This window comes from Abramis brama (genome assembly GCF_963993115.1).
Source record: "Abramis brama genome assembly, chromosome: 2".
Taxonomy (NCBI): Eukaryota; Metazoa; Chordata; class Actinopteri; order Cypriniformes; family Leuciscidae; genus Abramis; species Abramis brama.
Window position 1 is genome coordinate 13,363,843 of NC_139964.1, and position 16,054 is coordinate 13,379,896.

The following is a 16,054-nucleotide window of genomic DNA, read 5'->3' on the forward strand; positions in this document are numbered from 1 at the left end:
ACCAAGAGGCCAGAGCTGATTCTTAGAAAATATATTTTTGACATGATTAAAATATACTTCATGATCTGATCTGAACTTTGGTATACATATTAGCAAAGCTCATGCATTGCTCTGCTCTTGCGTCTCTCTCTCTCTCTCTCTCTCTCTCTCTCTCTCTCTCTCTCTCTCTCTCTCTCTCTCTCTCTCTCTCGCGCTTCTTTATTCTTTGACCTATAGCTCATGTATAGTGAAACATCACATATGAGCTCTTTCTCTCAGTATGGAAGAGAACGACAGTAACGTTTGTCACACAGAATTTGGTCTTTTATTTAAGAGAAACGCTTGTCAAATTTCATCATGTTGGACGTCCTGCTGCTCTTTTCCAGCATCTGTACAGGTGAGTTTGAGACTCTCAGCTCTTTTACACAGAGTTTGACATCTTCTCTTGTTTTTCCTCTGTTATCACATGATCATCAGACTCATATGGATGATATGTGCAAGTTATTATTCTGGCCTGCTTATGTCTCTTGGTCACACATAACAGCTCTATATAATGATATTTGTGTTTTCAGCTGTTGTTGTTGGAGCTCCACAGACAATTACTGGATACAGAGGAGAGAGAGTTGACATCAGATGCTCATATGAATCTGGATATGAACCAAATTCAAAGTATTTTTGTAAAGGGGAGTGTAACTATGGAAACAAAAACATCATGGTTAAATCAGGATCTCCAGCTAAAGACGAGAGATTCTCTCTGACTGACAACATGAGGGCCAGAGTTTTCACCGTCACCATCACTGATCTGAGAACAGCAGATAAAGGCAAATACTGGTGTGGTGTGGAGAGGACTGTGCCTTTGCCTGATGTCTATTCAGAGATTGTGTTGCTGGTTAAAGAAGGTAAGTGATTACATTTGTTAATAGCAGAAATGAACTGCATGGAAACAAGCTGAGAGTGAGAGATCAAGTCATTAATCTTGAACAACCCCAAATCCAGAAAAGTTTAATTTTTAAAAGTAATGATTTTTTAAAATGCAATACAAATGAAGAATCTGTGATTTGTTAATTCTGTTTCAACTTTATTTTATTGACAAAAGTACAAAGAAAAGATTTCCCATGTTTTGGTCACACTTTATTAGGGTCCAATTGTCACTATTAACTATGACTTGGTTGTGCGTTAAAGTGACTTTACTGGATTTCTTTGGCACAACAAGAAACAAGAGTGATAAAAACAGAGATTGAATGAAAGATTGTATGTATTTTAAATGAACTTCAGTGTCAGTGTTTTAAGTTGATCTTTCCTGTGACCCTTCAGATAATAAGACCACTGAAGTTTCAACCATCAGCCCTTCTTCAAAAACACCGTCATCTTTCAGTACAACAGAACTGAGTCCACAATCAGGTCAGTTCCTCTGTCTGTCGCTCTTTATGACTCTTATTTCTTGAATATTGTCCTTCTAAATGTACTTGAAGTCATTTATATATATATTAGATGATTCCTTTGAGATTAAATGTGTTAAAGTTGTTGAAGACTGAAGGTTCAGTCCTCAGATGTTTGCTCCCGGGTTATTAAAATGCACAAATTGCTTTGGATAAGAGTGTCTTTAGAATGAACATTAAAATATTTTCAGTTGAAAGTAATCAGTGCATCAATAAACGTTTGTTCATATTCACATGATGTGAATGGTTTGTGTGTGAATGTAGAGGTTTAGAGTTTATATGTGTTCATGTTCTCACTGCATGATTCACAGTCACTGGTGTTTCTCTCTGTCAGCGACTCATCAAACAGAAACTGAAACAACAAGAACAACAACAGGAATTACTACAGTTCAACTCTATCAGACAAACACTAGTAAGAAGACAAACTACACTACCCATAATGCAACTCTCTGATCACATGATCAGTCTTTGAAAGGAAATTGCTTTGAACATTTGTAGAGGCACGTACCCGTGTGGTTAACTTGCTTTGACATAAACCACAGACAGAAGTGTTTCCTTCTGTAGAGTTGAGGTTTACCATTGCAGTATCATTTCAGTTACACAATATAATATTATATTGTACTATAATACAAATTATGTATATAAATGATAGGAATGTTATTGTTCACTTAACAGTAATATTAGAATCAGCATTGTTTTATACAATATAATACGTACAGATCTGGCTTCTGTTGCTGGCGGTCTGGGTTCGGTTCTGCTGGTTCTGACTCTGTGTTCTGGAACCTTCATCATCCTGAAGAAGAGGAAGAGGAAATCTGGGACAGGTAACAGTTTGTTTGTGATTATTAGTGTAATTATTTAGTTCTATTTTAGTGTGTAAATTGACTGACTCTCTATTTACATGCAGCTTTATTTCAGCAAAACATGCAGCACAATACAGAGGTGAGTGTTCAAATCTTTACCTGTAGAAGATCAGACATACATGTTAAATGATTGTTTATTGATCAACAGAGAGAATTATCTACATAAACTATTCAATTATTGATGTATGTGTTGTTTTTCAGACTGAACGCATGTATGAGGAGATTCCAAACACAGACGTCACCTTGGTAACATCTTCATCCAATCAGACACCTGCATCTTCATCCAATCAGACGCCTGCATCACACCACAACAACTGTACAGAAGTCTCTACTCTTTACGCCACAGTAACCAATCGCCAGCCTGATTCAAACCCCAGTCACACCCACTCGACCAATCAGGTGACAGATACAGCCGGTGATTATTATGCCAATATAAAGTCTCCTGAAGCAACACAGGACAGCGGGACAGAACTGATCTACGTAACAGCAACATATCCACAAAACGTCTCAACAAAGGAGGGTCCGATATATTCAGTGATCAACCATAAATGAAAAAGACTCTCAAAATTTGGTAAAATATACATTGTTTTAATTATTCAATGTTTTGTCACACTTTTATGTACAAAACAGTTTATAACGTGTATAATGTATAAATAAAGTTAATATATAACTTCATATTTAACAAACAATAAAGAAACATTGTTTGAATGGCCGTCAATGGAGAAAGATGCTGTTGAAGCCGTATAGTGTAGTTTCAACATCTACCAGCAGGGGTTAATGGAGTTAATATGAATCAGAATCAGAATCAGAATCAGAAAGAGCTTTATTGCCAAGTGTGCTTGCACCCACAAGGAATTTTTCTTGGTACTGAAGCTTCCAGTGCACATATACAAATACAAATACAACAAGAAACATAGTAATACAAATTCTAAGAATAAAATATATAAAAAATAAATAAAAATAGTATAAAAGTAAAAAAGTAGGGTCACAGTTGGGTTTAGTCCAAATAAACATTTACAGATTTTGAACATATTTACAGTATTTTGAGTAGTATGAATAATATAGATATAAATATCACCTGAGTTAGAGAATATTGCACTAGACAGTTGAAGTATTGCACTTACAGGCATATGCCTTGGGGGGCATGTTAAGTGTTCAGAAGGGAAATGGCCTGTGGAAAGAAACTGTTCCTGTGCCTGGATGTTTTTGTGGCCAGTGATCTGTGTTGCCGTCCTGATGGTAACAGTTCAAACAGGGGGTGTCCAGGGTGAGTGGAGTCTGTGATGATTTTACCTGCTCTCTTCCTCACTCTGGAAGAGTACAGGTCCTGGAGGGCTGGCAGGGGGGCACCAATAATCCTCTCTGCAGTCCGGACTGTCCGTTGTAGTCTCCTGATGTCCGATTTGGTAGCTGAACCAAACCAGACAGTGATGGAAGTGCTTAAAACAGACTCAATGACGGCTGAGTAGAACTGGATCAGCAGCTCCTGTGGCAGGTTGAACTTCTTCAGCTGGTGAAGGAAGTACAGTCTCTGCTGGGCCTTTTTCACAATGGAGTCAATGTGATTTGCCCACTTCAGGTCCTGAGAGATGGTAGAGCCCAGGAACCTGAATGACTCCACTGCTTCCACAGTGCTGTTCATGATGGTGAGAGGGGGAGTGCTGGGGATTTTCTCCTGAAGTCCACGATCATCTCCACTGTTTTGAGCGTGTTCAGCTCAAGGTTGTTATAGCTGCACCAGACAGCCAGCTGTTCAACTCCCAGTCTGTAAGCAGACTCGTCACCATTTTGGATGAGACCGATGACAGTGGTGTCGTCTGCAAATTTCAAGCTCCTTAGATTTTTTTTATCAGTTTAAAAGAAACTCATAAATACTCTGTTGACTTTGATTTTCCATAGGAGTTTCATACATCAATCGATTCTGTTAAATGTGTATTATTTTTGTGTATACTCACAATAAAAACAAAGTGTTGTGCTTTTTGCCAAATAAAGAAAAATAAACGTGATGCGAGTTCTGCCTTCTCTCTGTCAGTGTAGTCCATTCTGAAACGCGTCCGAAAATGAACAATAACTCAGCGAATACTCAGTCAAACAGGCCTACAGACACACAGGCATGAAGCTTGAATTCTCTTCTTTTAAATGAAGTAATTTATATAAAAAAAAATATATTCTCATCTTGTGAAATCTGTATTAAAAGAGAGCGATTCCAGTCGAGCTCATTACAGCTGATTCAAATGTAATGTGACTCCGCCCACGGAGAGCGCGCGCTATTCAAACGCAAATGTCTGAGGCAATCCGCGCAATCCTGTGAACGCCCCCATATCAGCTCGAGAAAACGTCTCGGTTACGTATGTAACCCTCATTCCCTGAGTAGGGAACGGAGACGTTACGTCGGATGACGACGAATGGGGTTTCGCTTAGAAAGCCTATCATCTTCGAGTATATAAAACGAGCCAATGGCAATGAAATGCCATGGGTCTGCGGAATTTGCATAGCGTAACTCCGCCCCACCCTGGGGGTATATAAGGAAGTGCGCGAGCAACATGCAGATATGTCTTCGCTGAGGAGCCGAGACTGAACTCAAGCGTTCCAGCGGTACAGCGGAAGTGGCAGGGAGACGTAACGTCTCCGTTCCCTACTCAGGGAACGAGGGTTACATACGTAACCGAGACGTTCCCTTTCGTTGTCACTCCGAGTTACGTCGGATGACGACGAATGGGGTTCCCAGTGTAATCACGCCACCTCTCGACTGTCTTCCAGTGCCCTGCGTAAGTCTGAGCTCCCTGTCGTGAGACTGGCACGGACGAAGGACCCCTACTTAACACAGGAATACCAAGGTACACTGGGAAGCATATCTCAGTGGAAATATGCAATCATGCCCAGCCTGAAGGGGGGGACTTGGAATACACATATGACCCCGGGGGGCTGCATATGGAGTATCACTGGGGTGTCCAGCCGCAGGTGGAATATTTCAACCCCAGGGGTGGCAAGGTGGCTTGCCAAGGGAAAGACACATGCTCAGAGAGGCTTACAGTGGAATACACATGTGGGGGTCGCCCGGAGGGGGAACCATGCACATGGAGGCACCTAGCCAAGTGCGAAAGCTGCCAGTGGCATAACTCTGGCGTTGACGTCGTCAGTGCTGGAGGAGACTCAGGGCTTATTAGGCTCACCTGACAAGAATATCGCACGTATCCCGTCCGTGGAGAGGAATGGCGAGCAAGCGAAGACACCTGAGCAGAATCTAGTACTGGCTAGTTGAAGCGAGTACATGAGAAGAAACTGGCTCTACTCGGAGATTGTAGAATCTCGAGAAAGTGTTGGGTGTCGCCCAGCCTGCAGCTCTGCAGATGTCTGTTAGCGAGGCGCCATGCGCTAGAGCCCAAGAGGATGCCACACTCCGAGTGGAGTGGGCCGTCACACCAAGGGGTCATGGTCGACCTTGCTGCTGGTAAGCCAAAGCAATGGCGTCCACTATCCAGTGAGACAACCTTTGCTTGGAGAGAGCCTTTCCCTTCAGCTTCCCACCATAACAGACAAAGAGCTGGTCTGAGGTCCTGAAACACTGCGTTCTGTCTACGTAAGCACGGAGGCGCGTACTGGACAGAGCAGTGCCAAGGCTGGGTCTGCCTCCTCCAAAGGCAGCGCTTGCAGGTTCACCACCTGGTCCCGGAAGGGAGTGGTGGGAACCTTGGGCACATATCCAGGCCGGGGTCTCAGGATCACGTGAGAGTTAGCCGGCCCGAATTCCAGGCACGCTTCGTCAACCGAAAATGCCTGCAGGTCCCCTACCCTCTTGATGGAGGCCAATGCAACCAGGAGCGCTGTCTTCATTGACAGGAACTTAAGCTCCACTGATTGCAGAGGCTCAAAGGGAGCACTCTGCAGGGCAGTTAGAACCACTGAGAGGTCCCAAGAGGGAACGAGAGGAGGGCGAGGAGGATTTAATCTCCTCGCTCCTCTCAGGAACCTGATGACCAGGTCGTGCTTCCCCAGAGACTTACCATCAACTGCGTCGTGATGTGCGGCAATGGCGGCAACATACACTTTCAGGGTGGAGGGAGACAGCCTTCGCTCCAACCCGTCTTGCAGGAAGGAAAGCACGACACTGATCGGGCATTTCGTGGGTTCTTGATGTTTAGAAGAACACCAGTTGACGAAGAGGTTCCACTTCAACGCATAGACATGTCTCGTGGACGATGCTCTAGCAGAAGTGATGGTAGCCACCACCGCTGGTGGTAGGGTACTCAAACCTACCTCCTCCCGTCCAGGAGCCACACGTGGAGGTTCCAAAGATCGGGACGAGGGTGCCAAAGGGTGCCCCGTCCCTGAGAAAGCAGGTCCTTCCTCAGAGGAATTGGCCAGGGAGGTGCTGTCGCGAGGAGTACTAGTTCTGGGAACCAGGTGCGGTTGTGCCAATACGGGGCAACCAAAATTACCTGCTCCTCAACCTCCCTTATCTTGCGCAAAGTCTGCGCAAGAAGGCTCACTGGGGGAAACGCATACTTGCGTAGGCCCCGCGGCCAGCTGTGCGCCAGTGCATCCGTGCCGAGCGTGCCCTCGGACAGGGAATAAAACAGGTCGCAGTGGGACGAGTCGTGGGAGGCAAACAGATCTACCTGTGCGTCCCCGAACTGATCCCAAATCAGCTGGACCGACTGGGGATGGAGTCGCCATTCTCCAGCGAGAGGCTGAACTCGAGACAGCTCGTCGGCCGCCTGGTTCAGGTGTCCCGGGATATAAATGGCTCGAAGCGACCTCAGATGCTTCTGACTCCATATGAGGAGGTGGCGAGCGAGTTGCGACATACGGCGGGAGCGTAGTCCACCTTGACGGTTGATGTGCGCTACTGTGGCGGTATTGTCTGATCGGACTAGTACGTGTTGACCCTTGAGCAACGCCCGGAAGCGGTGCAGGGCAAGGCGTACGGCCAGCAACTCGAGGCAATTGACATGCCAAAGGCGCTGGGGTCCTGTCCAGGAGCCCGCGGCAGCATGTCCATTGCACATGGCACCTCAGCCCGTGGTGGAGGCATCTGTTGATACAACAACATGCCTGGAAGCTCGTTCTAAGGGCACTCCGGCCCGTAGAAAACTGAGGTTCGACCACGGGGTGAAGGTCTGACGGCAGGTCGGAGTCACTGGGACTCGGAGCGTGCCGTGTTGCCATGCCCACCTCGGGACTCGATCGCGAAGCCAAAGCTGAAGCGGTCTCATATGAAGCAACCCGAGCGGCGTTACAGCGGCTGTGGATGCCATATGCCCCAGGAGCCTCTGAAAACGTTTCAGTGGGACCGCACTCTTGCCCTCAAACTGACGAAGACAAGTCAGCAGTGACTGCGCGCGCTCGCTCATAAGCTGCGCGGACATGGCGACCGAGTCGATTTCCATACCGAGAAAAGAGATCCTCTGCTCTGCTCTTCTCCCAGTTGACCCGAAGGCCCAGACGAGCTAGGTGCCGGAGCACAAGGTCCCTGTGTTCGCAAACCTGATCTCGAGAGTGAGCTAGGATCAGCCAGTCGTCGATATAGTTCAGGATGCGAACCCCGTGTTCCCGGAGAGGAACAAGGGCTGCCTCGACGACCTTCGTGAAGACGCGAGGAGACAGGGATAGCCCGAAAGGGAGAACCACATACTGGTATGCCCGCCCCTCGAAAGCAAACCGAAGAAACGGTCTGTGTCGAGGAAGAATGGAGACATGAAAGTAGGCGTCCTTCAGGTCGATCGCTGCAAACCAATCCTGTGGCCGTACGCATTCGAAAAGGCGTGAAGGGAGCGGTTCAAGACGCGCAGATCCAGGATAGGTCGTAACCCACCGGATTTCTTCGGTACAATGAAGTAGGGGCTGTAGAAGCCGGACCTCATTCGATCACACCCTTCGCCAGTAGGGTGTCGACCTCCGCTCTCATGACAGGGGCATTGCCACCGACCATAGTGAAGCGGACTCCCCTGAAGCGGGGAGGAGACCGCGCGAACTGAATCGCGTAGCCGAGCCTGATGGTTCTCGCGACCCAGCGGGACAGTCTGGGGAGCTCTAGCCAGGCCCCCAGAAACTGCGCCAGCGGGGTCATTCGAACCACAGACGTACCCTCGGTGGTGCAGCGAGGCAGAATGACCGGCCCAGGCGAGGGTGGCATAGCGGCCCTGTGCGGGGGCGCGGTCCTTTGCCGCATCCTGCCAGAGGAGGACCAGCGTCCCACAGGGGCGTGCTCTGGCAGGGGTCTGGCGACAGAGGGGGATGAGAGGAGCGTGGCCCGTGGGCGGCGCATGCTGTCATCCGAGAACTCTGTGTGCTCAAAGATGAGTGTGTCAGTTCTGTCTTTAACCACATTAGGGTGCTGCCCGTCGGGGGACGAGCAGCGGGAATGGGAAAACCAAGGATTCTGCTACCGTCTCCTGCACAGAACTGGAAATCATCTCTGAGCAGCCACACTCAGGAGCACCGCTTGGCCTGGCGTTTAGCGGGGCGCGGGGCTGGAGGGGGCTGTGACGCCTTCCTGCGGCTTCCTCCACGACGCGACCCGGGAGCAGCGGACTGCTGGTGCCGATAGGGAGGGGCGGGAGCCACAGGAGGGCGTCTTCGGCGGCGAGCAGGGCAGTCGAGAACTGCTGGGCAAAGTCCTCGACTGCACCGCCGAAGAGGCCAGCCTGGGATATGGGGGTGTCGAGGAACCGGGTCTGCTCGGCCTCCCGCATATCAGCCAGGTTGAGCCACAGGTGTCGTTCCTGGACCACACAGGTGGACATCACCTGACCCAGGGAGCGTGCGGTCACCTTCGTCACTCGGAGAGCAAGGTCGGTGGCGGCACGCAGCTCATCAAAGAGCCCCGGGTCAGACCTCCCCTCGTGCATGTCACGCAACATCTGGGCCTGGTAGACCTGGAGTGTCGCCATGGCATGCAGTGAGGAGGCTGCCAGCCCCGCAGCTCTATAGGCCTTCGCCACGAGGGTGGAGGAGAACCTACAGGCTTTGGAGGGGTGCTTTGGGTCGCCACGGGAAGAAGCACTCTGAGGACACAGTTGCATCGCAACAGAGCGTTCAACCTGGGGAACCCCAGTGTACCCTTTAGCAGCCGCCTGATCGAGAGGAGGCAAGGCGGAGGAGGTCGCCGAGCGATCACGGGAAGACAGGGGTGTCTTCCAGGACCTCGTGACCTCCTCATGCACATCCGGGAAGAAAGGCATTGGGGTTGGACGCCGACGAGGGTCAGCGGCCGCACCCAAAAACCAATCGTCCAGCCGCGAACGCACTGGACCAGGTGGTGGGGACCACTCTAGTCCAATGGCCGCGGCTGCCCGGGAAAGCATGGCCGTCAGCTCGGGATCTGACTCGGGCAATGCTGGAGCACCCGAAGGTGGCAGCACAGCCGAATCATCACTTCCCAAGGACTCCTGCCCACCTTGAGATGCAACGATCGACATCGCGTCTTCCTCTGGAGAGCCAAATGAGACCTGCGGCAAGTCAGTGGACCGTACTGCACAGTGCTAGAGGGAGGTGTGGAGCGTGGAATAGTCGGCGCTTTGTTCCACACCATAACCCTCAGGTCACCCTGGCCGCCAGCCGAAGTACCAGCTCTCGTGGAGCTCGTAGATCGGGGTGCGGATGAGGGGACTCTACCACAAAGGTCATTGAGTCTCGACCGCAACCGTGCGATGGGCATGTTCCCGCAGTGGGAACATGACTCATCCACAAACGCTGCCTTAGCGTGTTCAACACCCAGACACACAAGACAGCGATTGTGCCCATCAGAGTCAGACACAAATAGACCGCACCCAGAAGTGCACGGGCGAGGCATCTTTAAAAAGACGTGCCGCGTGCAATGCTCTTTTGTGAAAGGAGATTTCCCCGCAAGTGCTGAAGCGACCAGGGAGATGAACACACAAACTCTGGCAAATCACTGCACAGATAAGCAGGGAATGTGCACTCGCTGGAACTCATTGTCACACCAACACTTGGAGAGAGGCTCGCCTCGAAGAGATGAAGAGATGAACTCAGAATTGGCTTGTGGAGTGAAGAATCAACTTGGCTCCGAAGCGAAAACATATCTGCATGTTGCTCGCTCACTTCCTTATATACCCCCAGGGTGGGGCGGAGTTACGCTATGCAAATTCCGCAGACCCATGGCATTTCATTGCCATTGGCTCGTTTTATATACTCGAAGATGATAGGCTTTCTAAGCGAAACCCCATTCGTCGTCATCCGACGTAACTCGGAGTGACAACGAAAGGGAACACTTTATTCAGATCATTACTTGTTTACACCGTCTCGCAGCGCTGTGAGGAATAATAATAATGGAAAATGTACCTCAGAAGTGCGGGTATATCGAGGAGCAAGCTGAGGAATACAGTAGTAAATTTTTTCCTTCTCACGTGAATCGGGTTTCTGTTTATGAATGAATGAACGGCAGAGATGCGCGCTGTTTACCACAGCTCGCAAAAAGACAGTTTAAATTTAAATCGCGTGTGTGAATGAATGATGATGTTTTAGCAAACTGTATTGCTATACTGAGATGAGTAAAAATCGACTGAAATATGTTGAAATAAAATGTAGGCTATTTGTATAAGCAACGTATTAAACTGCAAATGAACATTTATATGCCCTAATATTTCATAAAAACAACGTTACAGTCAGGCAACAACATGAAAGACAACATTTTGCTGACTAGATTTGGGTACAGTTTTTACTGTAGAATATACTGCCACATCAAATAAGCTTTTGTTTAGCAATTTCTATATAAAATACTTTTTTTGTCAAAAATAAAGTCATCAACTAAGATGTTAGCGGTTCCAATGTTGGCTGTATTCAAACTAATGAATACATAGATAAAATGTAGGCCTATAATCATTTTTTTTTTTTACAAAGAAAGAGTACACTTGAAATATTGTTGAAATTGTAATTATTGTTGTAATTGTAACCTTTTTAATAAAATAGCAAAACATATTTACAAGATAGATGTAAGCAAAATCTTAGATGGTCAATATAAGTCTTCTTCTAAATATATCTTTTGTCCTTGCATTGGGGCTCAGTCAGTGTCACACCTGAATGAATGGCTAATTATGCAGAGTGGGTGGGACATTGTATTCTAAGGTGTAAACCACTCCTCCTTCATGCCCCCCTCGCATATTGGCTTTCCAAGCAAAACCTGTTTTACATCAATTTAACCCTCTGAGGTCGGCAATCACGCCGGCGTGATCTGCTCGCTTTTTTCCTTATCAGTTGAATTGAGACCCGAAATACTCTTTTGACTTTGATTTTACAAACAAGTTTCATACATCAATCGATTCTGTTAAATGTGTATTATTTCACATCAGAACGACTGACACCTCTCTCTTTTCATAAAGATTACATAAACAGAAAATATTTGTTTTTTATATAAATTACTTCATTTAAAAGAAGAGAATTCAAGCTTCATGTCTGTGTGTCTGTATGCCTGATTGACTGAGTATTCACTGAGTTATGGTTCATTTTCGGACGCGTTTCAGAATGGACTACACTGACGGAGAAGGCAGAACTCGCTTCGTGTTTATTTTTCTTTATTTGGCAAAAAGCACAACACTTTGTTTTTATTGTGAGTATACACAAAAATAATACACACTTAACAGGATCGATTGATGTATAACACAAGCATATAAGATCTTTTTTTTTTTGCACTGATAAGGAAAATAACGAGCCTATTGCGCCGGCGCGATAGCCGACCTCAGGGGGTTAAAGGGGTGGTAAAATTATGGAGCGAATTATGTGCCATAATTTAACAAACAAATCCAGCATTTTGCAAACAAACTCAATCTACTTCGCAAAGTAAAACTCGACTCGCAAACAAACTCGATCCGCTTTGCAAAGGAAATCTCGACTCGCAAACAAACAGAAAGCAATGTGCAAGCACAAAGGTCAGTTTGAGTGAAAATGCAGTGGAGTAACAAATATGTATTGTGTTTTACAAATATAAATAAATGAGCCAAGATAATACTTCACAAATATATACAAACCATCCTTCAAATTGCATGTAACCTTTGAACAAATACCAAATCTAGTGCATACAAATGCATATCTGTCTGTTATGATTGTGTGACACTTCGCTTTTTATGAGATCTCTCGGCTCGATTTTCTCACAAATGCATCCTGTAAGCCACCGTTATGGCGATGATTGTTTGCTTTAGTTGGGCTCTTGACCCATATATGTATAAACCAAAAATATAACCAACACTGTCATATCACATTTCATTTTGTTCATTTAACTGTTATAAATCAATAACAGCAGACAAACAACAGTAAAAATTAAAGTAAACATAAATGGCTCAAGAGCCCAACTAAAGCAAACACCCATCACCACAATGGTAACTTACAATTTGTGATTTTCTCCTTCAGTTATTCTGCTTGTTAACATCAGGTGTCTTCAATAATGCTCAATAATCACTTAATTAATCTCTTAATTATCTCATTAACTTTAACACTCTTAAGTGTTAATTTAACGCTCATATTTTAGGTGATGGTGATTTACTAGTAATCAAGGGAACCGGCTTTACTGATGAGATGCGCATAACAATATCGCGCGATATATCGCCCAGCCCTATTTAACACATACTGCCTGTGCATTCGCTCTATGTATAACAGTTATATCTAATAACGTATAGACAGATCACCAGGGCCCAGTTTTTCAAAAGTAATCCAGTGGGATTTCGGATCACGGATTGGATCAAATCTTGGAAATGGGTTTTTCAAAAGCAAAAGAGGGATTCTGAACTAAGATCAGATCATGTAATCCGATCTTAAATTTGATCTGGATCAAACCTGCCCTTTGGGTTTTTCAGAACTTTGAACTCGGTTTGGGATCTATTTGATCCAAAAAAACAGGATTATCCTGATCCCATCAGAAGGGTGGATTCAGTTGTGATTTTTTGAACCAAATAAAACCAGAGAGGTTTTTTTTTTAAGTGAATGATCACAAAATCAATGTTTACTGATGATATATACATTTCTTCATATTTGAAGCATATATGAAGCATGTCACATCTAATGAGATATGGTAAGACAACAAAATCTACAATTTAACATTATAACAAAATAAGGAAAGTAAAATGTTTCTGTTTATTACAGTGTTTCTGTTTCTTAAAATTAAAATAAACAATGGTTATTTGTGGCCACCGGTATTTTGCCAACTGTTGTTCTTTGCTAAGCCAGTAGGCTACACTGTTGCTTCCATTTAAGGCTCTAGTAAACAGGATTTGGTGATCCTGAAAAGTTCCTATCCGGATCAGATTGATCCAATCCGATGTTGCTTTGAAAAACTGGCTCAAAAGTAAGATGGATTACGTGATCACGGATCGCAAAAAAAAAGGATTACTAAATCCGGATCAATTTTATCTGGATTAAACCTTTTGAAAAACCGGCCCTGGTGATCGCCCATATTGCATATCTACAACAAGCTACCTGATTTACACACCTGACATGCCAACTTGAATGGAGATATGTCTCCATGACACAGCTTACCTGACGATGTCCCTATATGACCTCAAACTTGTATCGTACAGCTCAGGAAATTCCGACACACACAGTACTAGCCGTTCATCCATTTTGATTTCCGTGCTTGTTTGGATCCCCCGATTCTATTGGCCGCGCTGGTAATCGTCACAGAGCGCAGTGGCAAAAGTTGAACTATTTTGAACTTTGACCGCGGCGTGAGCATGCCAATGATGCGCACCACTGCCCTTGCGCTTTGGTCGACGCAGCAACAAAACGTCCTTGCGCGGCGCAAGCCATTGAGATGATTGGGTTTTATAGCGCAGCGCCGCGCATACCGCGTCCTGTGCGTCCTTGTGTTGTAAGATTAGTGGAGATGCTGTACATGTAATAGATTTACAACAAAAGCTTTTTTTCTAAAATACAATTACACACCTAAAGGAATGGAAAGGTCAGTGTGTCTTTCATACATGCACTTAGTCTGTCACATCGGTCATTATGAAGTCTTCAGCAGGTTAACGTTAGACTGCATCACTTTGCCATGATCTAGTTTGATTCTGTCGCGTCAGTGATGCAATAAAGATGTATTTAAGTGTAATATTGGTTCATATTCTCATGTTGTCCATCAGAGGTCAGTGTGGAGGGAATCAGTTGTTTTATATTCTCAAGACTTTTCTTCAGACACAAATTCATTTGTTTATTTCCACATTTTGAATGTGGTGCAGCCAATGAAAACCATAGGCAGGCATTATGCAAATGTGTTACTGCGTTACGTATGCATGTCACAGAAGTGAGACTGGAGTTACTGACGACTCGTTTAGATGCTTCAGAGTCGATTCTTTCTTTTGGGAGACAGTAACTTAAATTTTATCGTGCACTTTCGACTTCAGATCTTTGCAGACCGTTTACATTCACCGACAGCTCTATTACACACTGCATGAGAGGAATATTCGAACAAGCATAATAGAGGCACTTTAACTAATTAACTGAAGTTTCCTGCGACTGTAGATCAAAGACACTGGACGTCACTGTAATCCAGAGGACAAGGACACAGAAACAACAGTGGTTTACATCAGCTGTGTTTCCTCAACCAACACCACAACACAAATGACTTCATTTTAACTAATAAGCCTACTATATAATAAACGTTCATAAGCATATTAAGAACCACGAGAAATGTACATCCTTCTCATAATTTCCATTGTTGTACTGAAATTGTGTCCTCACCAATCTCGTTTCGTCTTTTCAATTCATAATTCAGAAAGACCAGATTCATTATGACTTGATTATGGTCTTGTTAAATGTAATTATCAGTCCTTTTGCAGTGTTATATTTGATCCTGATATGTTTACAGCTGACATACAGAAATATGGATCATAGAAATAAGGTAAATGTATTCAACGTTTAAAGCTGAATCTTCATGTGATGTTTATATTCTTTAGTGTAATGGACACATTTCACCATGTTATTCTGAATTGCAAGTAAGCATACATTTTGTTTCATTATTATTATTTTGTATGTCTATAGTTATTAATGTGTATATGGATTTGTCTGGTTAGTTTCATCTGTTCGCTCCTGCTGGTTGATGTTGTAACTACAATAATCTGCAGCCAAAGAGCGTACTTCTCCATTCATGACCATCAAATGAAGCTGCATATTCTGATAAATCATTGAAAACAACGTATAAATGCCACAGATTTTTGGAGGATCTTCAAAACAACTGCTATTGAGAAGCTTTAACTAATGAATAACTTTATCATTATAATACTAGGAGGCCTTTAGCTTCAGTTAATCATGAGATGTTTGTGGCATTACTGGGCAAACAGGAAGTGAAACTACAGCTACAGGAAGAGCTTTGAGGCTTCAGCTAAACACAATACATTTCCACAATGCAACTCTTCTCAGAGCTTATATGATGGAGAAACAGTGTTTGGCAACGATTGTTTCCTTAAAATGTTTTACTTTTTTTTTCATAAGCGCTTAACATGTAATTAACATTTTTTGAAATTGGTGTATAAGAAGAAAAAAAATGCTTGTGACTATTATGATTATTCTTTTATGGTTATTTTGCAGGATTAATCATTTCAAATATATTATTCTTGTATTAATTAATTTATGAATTATCTATTTTGTCTATTGTATCTTTTGATATAATATACTTATATATCCTATTCAAACCAGACCTCCGCTCTGACAGAGTACATGTCTGCACTAGGTGAGGTGTCATAAGCTCATGTGAAAGTATAAGGTGTTAATCACGTGTCATTCAGAGTGTGAAAACAGACTATACTGGTTTAATCCTGATCATTTGTAGTG

General features: G+C 44.6%; 1 protein-coding gene across 2 annotated transcripts in view; it reads left to right on the plus strand.

The window, feature by feature from the left end:
• Positions 1-255: 255 nt before the first annotated feature.
• Positions 256-16,054, plus strand: part of LOC311077723 (uncharacterized protein) — a 118,210-nt gene continuing 102,411 nt past the window's right edge. The window contains exons 1-7 of one of the 2 annotated variants that reach the window (XM_084106336.1): positions 256-376; positions 552-878; positions 1,294-1,380; positions 1,753-1,830; positions 2,138-2,242; positions 2,326-2,360; positions 2,483-2,958. In XM_084106336.1, the coding sequence (XP_083962462.1) occupies positions 337-376; positions 552-878; positions 1,294-1,380; positions 1,753-1,830; positions 2,138-2,242; positions 2,326-2,360; positions 2,483-2,833 (1,023 nt within the window). In that variant the 5' untranslated portion in view covers positions 256-336 and the 3' untranslated portion in view covers positions 2,834-2,958. Of the gene's footprint in view, positions 377-551; positions 879-1,293; positions 1,381-1,752; positions 1,831-2,137; positions 2,243-2,325; positions 2,361-2,482; positions 2,959-16,054 lie in introns of those variants that run through there. The other variant, XM_084106335.1, reaches the window with a different exon arrangement.